This window comes from Musca vetustissima, unplaced genomic scaffold, assembly GCF_032173495.1.
Source record: "Musca vetustissima isolate MV318-11 ecotype Yass unplaced genomic scaffold, APGP_CSIRO_Mvet_v1 utg12320, whole genome shotgun sequence".
NCBI classification, from domain to species: domain Eukaryota; kingdom Metazoa; phylum Arthropoda; class Insecta; order Diptera; family Muscidae; genus Musca; species Musca vetustissima.
The window spans coordinates 225,533-237,039 of record NW_026878909.1 but is presented as its reverse complement, the minus strand read 5'-3'; the positions used below and the strand labels follow the sequence as shown (position 1 = coordinate 237,039).

General features: G+C 37.3%; 1 protein-coding gene across 1 annotated transcript; it reads right to left on the bottom strand.

Annotated features, from left to right (window-relative positions):
* Positions 1–10,016: 10,016 nt before the first annotated feature.
* On the bottom strand, positions 10,017–11,066 carry LOC133323693 (FGFR1 oncogene partner 2 homolog). The gene has a single exon (XM_061532613.1). The coding sequence runs from the start codon at positions 11,064–11,066 to the stop codon at positions 10,017–10,019; it is 1,050 nt and encodes a 349-aa protein (XP_061388597.1).
* Between the last annotated feature and the right edge of the window lie 441 nt (positions 11,067–11,507).

Below are 11,507 nucleotides of genomic sequence, written 5' to 3'. Positions count from 1 at the left end.
GGGACAGACCACTAATTTTTGATTTGAACCGTTCAGTGACTATCGAAAATAAGAAAAAAAGAGATATCACGACGCAAGCCATGGCAGAGGCAAATCGTAATAACGATGGGCAAATTAGGGACCTATCCCAAACCATCAATGTTAGCTCCCCCGTCACCAACTCCTTAGGTTCCGTATTTCTTCAAGGACCGCCACCAGAACAAAATCATCACACTGAGTCAGCAGGTTCCGCACTCCGTGATAATATTCTGGTTCGTCACCTGGAAAATAATATTCAAAATCTGAAAGGAGAGATGGAGGAAATTAAGAAATCACTATTAAATTTAACAAAAGCAATTCAAGAAAAAAATAATTCGGCATCCAATACAAGAGAGATAATAGAAGAACCGAGGACAGATTCTAGTGGGCATGTTGTACTATCCAGGGAAAATGTTAGGTCGCAAACTAACACTCCTTCAACTTCTGCTACTACCTCCAATACGGCTAATCCGACGACCGGTCTATTGGCGATACAGCCTCCCGTTCAAAATAATTCCGGATCGTTTGATCCCAGGAATGGACTTAGGATCAGTAGGTTAGGATTGCATTTCGATGGCAGCTCGTCCGGACTTGGTGTTCAAGAATTTGTCTATCGCCTTGAGTATTTTCAACGTCAATACGGTATACCATGGTCAGAAATAATAAGAGATTTCCCACTCTTATTAGCTGGAAGAGCGGAATCGTGGTATTGGTTGTTTCAGAAAAATAACCAACTCCATGATTGGGAAGATCTCAAACACAACTTATTGAGCCAGTATCAGTCAGGCAAATCAAATTTTGAAATGATAACCGAACTAGTACAAAGAAAACAACAGTCCAATGAGACAATTGATGGATTCTTCCACGTGATGGGACAGATAAGGGCTAAACTAGTTCAACCGTTATCTGAATACGATATGATAAAGATAATGAAGAGGAATGTTAGGGAAAGTGTAGCCCGGATCGTGTATCCCATACTAGTTTCCTCTGTGGAGCAACTCCGTATTGAGTGCAATGAAGCAGAAAAAAATTTTTTAAGACGTGAGAATAGATCATTTATTCCACCTTCTCGCTCAATAAAACCAGTAAGCGAAATAGAGGTTGTGCCAAATAATTATGCAGAAAACGAGTTTCAAGAACGAGTTGAATCCGGAGAAGTATCCGCTATTCAAATTGCTAGGCAATTAAACACAAACTTAATCTGCTGGAATTGTCAAAAACCAGGACATATGTTTCGGGATTGCGATGCTACTACTAGGTCATTGTTTTGTTACAGATGTGGCAATCCTGGAACCAAAACTCCTCAATGTAGTGTATGTCAGCAGGGAAACAGGAACAGGGGCGTGGAAATAACGGGGGGGCCACGTCCGACTGTAAACCCCTAAAGAGAATTAACAACCACGCCATAAGTGATGAAAACTCCAGAGTGGATCACTTTACTAACGAATTCGAACCGGAAATGCGTCATTATTTGCCACTAAAGCTAAGAGAGAAAAACTATGAAAAGGTTAGGAAAAGAATTATGGAAGAAAATGACTCACCGAATATGAAAAACTCCAAAATATCAAAATTGCGGAAAAAATTTAAAGACAAAAAGAAACAAATGAGACAAGTTGTAGAATCGGTGAAGACAGTAAATAGAGGATGTGATCCCAGATTGTACGCTGACGTTGAAATCCAAGGCATCAGCATACGTGGATTATTAGATACAGGTGCGTCGGTTAGCGTTCTAGGAAAAAACTGCCGGGAACTGATTGAAAAGCTCGATGCGACTATAAAGCCAATATTTACCAATGTAAAAACTGCAGCTGGACATGAGCACAGAATACTTGGGAAAGTCAACCTTAAAATAAACTATAATGGAATAATAAAACAACTAGATTTATATCTGTGTCCCGATTTAGACCAAGAGTTGTATTTAGGTATAGATTTTTGGAATTTATATGGATTAACCCCGAATGTGGGACAAATAAATGAAATCGATATAGAAAAAGTTCAAAAGGACATGGTGGAAGATGACACCTACAAGTTACATCCCCATGAATTGTCAAACCAACAACAAATACGGTTAAATGAGGTCATTAAAAATTTCGACACTTTTGAGGAAAAAGGCCTAGGGAAGACTTCACTGGAAAAACATAAGATTCAGCTCATCGAGGGTGCAGAGCCAGTGAAGGATCGCCATTATCCCATGTCCCCAGCCGTGCAGGCCATTGTATACGAAGAAATTGACAATATGCTTCGCCTCAAGGTAATCGAGGAAAGCGAAAGCCCATGGAGCAATCGCACCACCATAGTTAGGAAGCCAGGGAAAAATAGGTTTTGCCTAGATGCTCGGAAGTTAAATAAACTCACCGTTAAAGACGCGTATCCATTACAAAACATTGATGGTATTTTAAGTAGGATTGACGAAACCTACTACATCAGTAGCGTCGACTTGAAATTTGCCTTCTGGCAGATCGAGCTCGACGAGGATAGTAAAGCTTGCACTGCGTTTACAGTTCCGGGAAGGCCATTATACCAATTTAGGGTAATGCCTTTCGGGCTCTGTAACGCAGCGCAACGCTTATGCCGACTGATGGACAAGGTAATTCCACAACAATTAAAAGATAATGTCTTCATATATCTCGATGATTTGTTAATCATATCTAGTGATTTCGAAGAACATTTACGATTATTAAATGAGGTGGCTACGTGTCTTAAAAAGGCAAATCTAACCATAGGCATGAAAAAATCACAATTTTGTTTCAAAGAACTTAAATACCTGGGATTCATCATTGGTCAAGGTAGATTAAAAACAGACCCGGACAAAGTAAAAGCGATAAGAAATATTAAAATACCACGTAATCCAAGAGAAGTTAGGAGTTTTTTGGGAACAGCTGGATGGTACCGCCGTTTTATCAAAGATTTTGCTACCATCTCAGCACCATTAACGGATACACTCAAGAAGACTAAGAAATTTGAAGTTAACGAAGCAGCTATAAACGCCTTCGAACGCCTAAAAAAGGCCCTCACTTCCGCCCCCGTTTTGCGCCACCCTGAATTTGGGAAGCACTTTTACATACAATGTGATGCGTCGGAGTATGGCATAGGGGCTGTTCTCTATCAATTAAATGATCAAAAAGAAGAACACCCCATCGCATTCTACTCGCAAAAACTAAATTCCTGCCAGCGAAATTATAGCGTGACCGAAAAAGAATGCCTGGCGGCGGTGATGGCAATCAAGAAGTTTAGGCCTTATGTGGAGATGATGCCATTCACCGTCATTACGGATCACGCATCCTTAAAATGGTTGATGTCGCTGAGAGACTTGAACGGACGACTTGCCCGCTGGTCACTCCAGTTACAGGCCTATGATTTCGAAATTCAGCATAGAAAGGGGTCCGACAATGTGGTAGCAGATATGCTATCCAGGGCTCCTACAGACAACCAAGTAGAGGAAGTGAATATGAAAGATTTGTTTGAACTGGAAATCGGGGAATTTGAAGGGGATGAATATCAAGATTTGATAAAAACAATAGAGGGGAATAAGGAAAAGTTGCCAGATCTTAAAGTTGATGATGCCATGATTTATAAGAAACATCTACCAGATCCTGGAATTGGAAATGAATGGCAGTGGAAACTGTGGGTACCAAGCGGGGCTACAAACAAAATTATTGAGAAGGCGCACAATTCTCGTACCTCCTGTCATGGAGGCATTCACAAAACCTTAGAACATATCAAACGATTCTTTTATTGGCCAAATATGACCACACAGGTAAAACAATATGTGAAAAACTGTCAACTTTGTCAAGAAGCAAAATCAGTTAATAAAAAAATGATGCCCGAAATAGGAAAAGAGGTAATCACTGATCGCCCTTTTCAAAAATTATATATAGATTTCTTGGGGAAATACCCCAGATCTAAAAAGGGGAATGCATACATTTTTATAGTGGTTGACCATTTTTCCAAATTTACCTTTTTAAAGGCAATGAGGGATGCCACCGCAGGTAATGTTGTTAATTTCCTCATTGAAGAAATTTTTCATAAGTTTGGGGTGCCTGAAGTCATTCACAGTGACAACGGAGTCCAATTCTTGTCCAAAACATTCCAGGAGATGATTAAAACATACAAAATCACCCACTTGAAAACTGCCTTTTATTCCCCGCAGTCCAATGCTTCAGAGCGGGTAAACCAGTCAGTCATAACAGCCATCCGGACGTATTTAGAGGATGATCACAGAGACTGGGACTTGTACCTTACAGAAATCGAATGTGCACTGCGTAACTCGGTCCATTCAGCCACTGGAGTTACGCCCTTCTTCGCACTGTTCGGTTATCACATGTTTTCTAGTGGACATGATTACCATTTGGCTAGAAAACTGATGTCAATGACCGACCATGAATTTAGAGAAATACAGAGGCCTGAAAAATTACAACTGATACGAAGTAAAATCAAAGATAATCTCCACCAGGCATATGAGAAAAGCTCAGAAAGGTACAATAGGAGGGCTCGAGTGGTAAAATTCAGACCCGGTCAAGAAGTATACCGGCGGAATATAGTGCAATCCGACTTCTCCAAAAATATCAATGCAAAGTTTTGCAAGAAATTTGTTAAATGTCGAATTGTAAAGCCGATCGGGGAAAATATGTACGAGCTAGAAAACCTGAAAGGTGTTCCTATTGGTGTATACCACGCAAAAGATATTAAACAATGAAGTGCAATATTAAGATAGACTGTGATACAATTAGGATAAGCATTTATGTTTGTGGCATCTTAATAGTATTTAAGTCTAACGTAATAGTGCAATATATTTATTTATATCTGTGATATCACCTGCATAGGGGTACGTAGTTGTCATAGTGTAGACCCATCTGTGATTATACCTCAGTATTCCTATTTATATATGATTATACCTATAGCAAATTCTACATCCTATGTATCCACACAACTATATATTTACCAGAAAACAACCTATATTTTATTTACACCTATATTAAAGTACTATGCCCTATTTTAAGCATATAACAACTCACCTGATAAACATCTCGGTATCAGATGACCTTCGTAACAGGTCCTTAAGGAAGTGACCAAGAAAAAGGGAGAACACGCCGCCAGAAGCCCTTAAATGAGATAATATATAACAAAGTAAACAGACCTTAAATAATTATCCATTGAATACTTCCCTGAAACTATTGCCCGGCTGATCTCAGGGTGTGGGAGTTCCCCACGTCGGGCTAATACAGTAAAATCTCCTTAGAAGGACCACCGCACACCATCATTTTCTGCATGCTTTGACAATGATGGAGTTTTGTTGCGGGGCCTGACAAACATAGACAACCAACTTTCAGCCGACGTTGCGGTGTCCAAAAACCAAGTTTCTAGTAGCTTTTGAAGGTGTGGAAACTGGGGAGGGCGAATGGGTTACCGGGCACGCTTTATGGGTAACTACAAGTTAGCCATACCCAGGTTAATGCCTGTTAATTGATTCTGAAATCTGTTAGCGGGTACTGTTTGTGGGTAACCATATGTTAGCCATACCCCGGTTAGTATCATTTTTATGGGATATATATCCTTAATAATAATGTTGGGGTGCCTCTTAAAAGAGGAAACACCCAGATGTTGGCATGCATACAATGGCACATGTGAAGGACGACATGAACCTACAATATATGGAAAATATCGTTCACGCCGGATATTTCCCTCCACATAGCATCGGTGATTCATGTCATCGATCACACTTGGGATGAGCCGCCTGAAATAAAATAAAGAAACAATTAAAATATCAGATTAACAATTTTCATAAAAGAACTCTACTTACCTTTTCCAAAACATTACATTTTTATCGTCTTTGTTTACATACTGTCATTCGTAGTTGGGACAGCCAGTTCTGACAACCAGTATAATATTGAATTGCCAACACCATTTAATATTCACAATTCAACACCGTACTACCGACACAGTGGGCCGATTCTCTTAGGAACGATACCTGAAAGATTCGGTTCTCTTAAGGAGGAGAATTCTCAGGTTTGTCTATCGCGTTATTAGAATGGGACAAATATGTATGTAAAAAAATAAGATAGGTCTACCTAATATATAAAATGTCCGTTGATGGAAAGCTGCCATTGTTAACTAGCGAGCTTATAAATGAGAGTACTTTCAGAAAAATACTTTAGTTGGTTAATTGGTGCTGAGCTAAAACCTAAGTAGACGATAGCAGGAGCCGAATTGTGCGGAAAGTGATTTTTTTTTGTGAAATAATATATCATTGATTAATTCTGCTAAAGGTAATAATTTGCGAATATAAAAAAAAGGAAAATGTGAGTTCTGATATTGTCTTTAAATAAATAATAGGTTTCATGGTGGTGTCCAGTGGTTTTAATTGTCCATAAGGAATTTCGGATTGATGTATGTGCCGAATATTGAAACACGACCGAAACCAAGTATTTGGACATAAAAAAACGGGTGGATGATAACAACACCATCTATCCGAGGCATGATCCTACAAAAAAAAAGGTAGGAAACGCCATTACCACCTCCAGTACGCCACTTACCCTCCAATATAATACGAGGAGTATAACACCATTGACCGTAAGCTCAGCACCTCAAGGTATGCCCTAATTATTAAAAGTTTATGAACAACCAAAGTCTCCAAATAAAAGCCACAGTGCTTGGAAACTGCTATATTGCCAAAAAAGGCCACACAAGAAAAAAAATTAATGTGTGTTAAGAAAAAGGATTTTGAACATCCAGGAGTGACAATCACCCAATTTTTTTTGCTGACATAATTTTTTTTGTTATATTATATAAAGATAAGCTTGTATTTAGCATAATTATATTCCCCTTATAAAGTGTTAGTGCTTAATTTATTATATCAATTCGTCCACGTAAATTTATAATTGTGGATTACTTCAACGTAATGTTTTTTTTTTTATGTCCTGTAAAATATTGTTCCTCAACATTCTCAAAGATAAACAGGCTGTTGTTAAAAAAGATTATTACCCCTTAATTCGACATCGAAAAAGAGCTCTTTTTGTTTGAAGACGTTAGGGTGGTTAGTGATAAAACGACAGGTCGGAAAGTCGTACTTTGAGAGCGCTGAAGTCGCAATTGATTGTTTTTTTTTTGAGAAAACAGAGGCGAATAAAGAAAAACGTTAAGTTGACTAGTTTTTTGTGGTCCAAAGACCGTTCGATGTTAAGATCGACTATCAGTCGTGATTTTTTTTGTTGTCTAACTTTTTAAAGTCACTTATAATAATTTTTAAATACATATAAGTTTTGTTTATCTTTAATTTTTTTTTTATTATAGAAATTATTGTGACCTTAGAATTTTTTTTAGATTAGTTTAGATTATTAAATTCACAAAATAAAAAGAAAGCAAATATAAATTGTATTAGAATTAGGATAATTTATAATAAACATGACATGAAGTGATATTAAATATGTTGTGTTAGCTCATTTGATGGAGGAACATGAGGTGAGGTAAGTTATGTGATCGGAGCGGTTTTTGGGGTCACTAAATAGGTTGTGGAAGACACGGTGATCATAGGTTGGGTGGGCATCACATCGGCTATCCGGTGGTAGGGTTTTAAAGGATGATGGTGTGTTTAGGAATTATTAGACTTTTGTTGTCCCATGAAAAAATTTTGTTGCGTGCCTAAGGGATATGGGTTGAGAACACACCCCTGAAAATACGATTGAGCAGCTGAAGTCCAGATAAGACCAGGAACCTTTTATTTTACGAGAGCACGTAACAAAACCTACCTGTTTCTAATTGAATATTTATTTTTCTACCAAGCCTTCTTATACAACGAACTAATTTGCTTGGTGCCTACTAGTTCGCTATAACTATATATACAGTGGTAGTCATATCATATGCAACTAAAATGTACTACATGGAAATATATTGTAATCTTTTTATTTCAATTTAAAGAGTCTGTCAACGTTTTTATTTTTTCATGGGTTAGGGTCTATTGAAACTGCAATTGTATTTTTTTTTTTGTTTTTTGTTATTTTGTTGTGAACATTATTGATAAGATCAATACCCCGATATTCGCTTGGCTATAGCAAATGCAATCCATATTTTATATTAAAATAACAGCTTTTTATGTTCATATATTGCTGCTAATCCTTGGATTTTTTGTATATGCGTTATCCCCCAATACTCGGAATTCTTCACTCGGTTTTCAGCAATTCTTCCTACCTAAAATTATCAATATTGGTACACCTTTTTGGGTAGAGCCATTCAACGGTAGCTGAACTTTAAAACCTTGGTTAGCAAACCGTTTATACGTTTTTTAATCAAGTTTTTGTGTACCAGCGGGATTTGTTGATCAGATCAATACCTCGATATTCGCTTGGCCAAAGCAAATTCAACTTTAACGAATTTAAAAAATACCGTTATTATAGGTAGCATGTCCTATATTTGATATTTCGTATCAAAAGGAGTGGATCGATTTTCCCCACCTTCGAACTTTATTTGAATGTGAAACAAATATTACAATGTGTCAAGTATGGACCAAATCGGACATACCATTCGCCTAATATTAGATTTATAAATATTGAAAATATCACCCTTTGTTGGGGAGGTGCCAGAAGTAGTGGTCCAATGGGTCCCATCTTCGGACTTGATCTAGAATTGGTATAGATAATATATTTTGCACAGGATATTATAAAATTGATTTTCTGCAAAATTTTGACCTTTTTTGCTAAGTTTGAAAAAATGATTACGATGTACATAGTTTGCATGAAATCGCTTACTCCATTCGAGAGTTATCATGCGCAGACGGATGGACGGACATTTCTAAATTGACTCCAAATTGTTTGGAACGGATTAGGTCCAAAGAAACATGGGATGTAAAACAAAAATTTCGATGAGACACACTTTTGACGTATCAAAGTGCATATACCCTCATTAGACATAAGGCTGAGTGTATAAAAATACCAACTACTAGTATATGCCGAACTAGAAACACATACCTATTCATTAAGTAAAATTCCCACTAAGTTGTGGCAATTTTAAGGCAAAAAGTAGATTACGTTTATCGAAATACAAAATATCAATGCAGAAGAAATTTTTCATTTAATAAATACAAATAATCGTAAACGATCTTTGCAAGTCGCTGCCCAATATGCCTGATGAGCAACTTTACCAACTGTCTTTCATTGTAATTTGGATCATTAAGTTCACCCGAAACAGAAATTATTTCACATTTCCATCTATGAATTAAAAACATTTTTAAATTTTATATATGTTTATAGAGATATATGGGTTTATTTTTAAATTTTTAATATATGTACATGCATTCTTATCTATTTGTGTGATATAAGAATGTAACGTTGTAACGTTCTCAACTGCTTTCAAATGCGATCGATCGCCTAATGGATCATTGTTACAATGTACATACGCATGTTAATTAATTCTGTACGCGCATATTATAATAATTTTTACTTTAGTTCTTAATTAAAGTTTGAATTAAGATTCCCCTAGTCCATAGGAGACACCGAAGGGTAGATTAGGAAAAAAATCTGAACTTAATTGGCGACAGCCAAGAGAGGTGCCGCCTTCCCTTCTATAATTCGCTTTATACATAGACACACACACGTATTAGTACATACTCTGTCAATATCAATGTTGGTTGCGGGTTGGTTTCTTGATTAAATTAAATAAGTGAATAAATGTGTATTAGTTATATATGGTGACGACGATGAGAGACGGAATATGTTAATGTGGTGAGAGGAGTGTACAAAATGGAAAGTGGCTTAGGTTAGTTGTAGGGGAGAGTGTCGGATGACTCTTTGTTTAAAAAACAACTAGTTTAAGTATAAAAGATTATGTTTAAACATGACTGTTATGTTTTCCTTGAATTTACAAGAAAATAGAAAGGGCCGAGCATTCGGATGTTCATAATATAGAAACATAAATATATATTATAACAATTCATTTCATTGTATTAAAGAGTGTTGATTAATCAAAGTTCTATCCGAGAAAAATTATTAATTACTGGACACACAACATCATGTTGCACTGGCAGTGGTCAAGCTATTGGAATTTGAGGGATGAGTTTTTGCAATGGTGTTGGTTGTATTGATTGTTGTGGCTTCTATACCAGCAGAAGCGCTTGGATTGTTATGGTCTATGGTAGTAGTCGTTGCTGACATTTTGTTCTCCTCAGAATTGGAAGCAGTTGCTGGCACTCCAGCAACAGCGGCTGACGCATTTGAGGTCGCATTTACCGAGTCGGTGGCAGGTGTTAAATTATTATTATCGCCCACATCGCCAATTTCGTGAGAATTGAGCAGTGTCGCATTGTCTGTTGGCAGATTTTCTGTATTTGAGCAGTTCATGGCCACATTCGGCGAAGTTGATCTCGTATCCAGTTGGATGACTGAATTGTTATTTGCATTTTCGATTGAAGCGCCGGACAGGGAGAGCTCGTCGGCTGAATCATCACCACTATAATCTGTTTGCACGCCCTTTTCTTCCAACAAGTGTTCGTTGAAGCGTATAGGTCGACTGAATGTGCCAAATTGTTTGGAGATTTGTAGCAATTCTCGCAGAGCCTTGTTCTCCAAACGCAGCCGTGTTATCAATTCCAAATCACAATCGTCATCTATCGAGGCAGCTCTCTGCATGACCGCAGCCATTTCATTGATTTTTTCCCTCTGCTCGCGTATAATTTTCCAAAGTTTTTCGTTGTAGACCTCCTTGAAATTCAGCTTGCTCTCCAGTACCTTGCTGCTTGTGTGTTCCCGGTACTTCTGCATTATCAAGTCCATTGCTCTTTCATAATCCTCGATACACACCTTCAGTTCACGATTTTCCTTTAGTATTTCAGAACTGTTTGCATTTTGCTGTTGAATGCGATTGACCATTTCCACATTGGTCTTATTGTTGGCAATGCGATTTAGGGAGTCCACCTCGTCTTGGTACTGACGTAAACTTTCCACATAACGGTTGTTACCTTCGGCCTCCACAAGTAAGGCGCTGCTTAGGGCGTCCAATTCTTTTACACGACTCGCCATTCTCTGGGCATCCATAATTAGTTGTCCAACGGTTAAGGCCATATTCTATGTTGTTTATATGCCTCTGTCTTAGTACAAAATCGATATCTCTTTTGGCTAAATATGGTATTGTTATTTTCTTTTCTCTTGTGTTTATGTATTTGATAATTGTACTTTTTCCACAGCGTTATAAATGAAATTTCATCAACGGATTAATAATTCTAGAGTTGTGTCCAAGGCAGATTTAATAAGGTAGGCGCATCAGCAACCGATTACAACAAACAACTGCTGTAGAACAATGATATGTCAAAAATATTTTGAAAATAAAAAACCGATTCATGCGATTTGTTTACACAAATTCATTTAGAAAATGTTTTTAAGTGTTTTGTCGAACTAGCTCTTTAAAATTCAGATTTTTTCGTTTATATTTCTTTTTTTGTTTAAAATTACAAGAACATTTTTGACATCAAATCGTATCAACAGCTGGGTTGATGTAGTCACCTT

What these genes read in the sequence shown, in the direction of transcription:
- LOC133323693 (XM_061532613.1), bottom strand. Translation starts at nt 11,066, where the DNA reads ATGGCCTTAACCGTTGGACAACTAATTATGGATGCCCAGAGAATGGCG.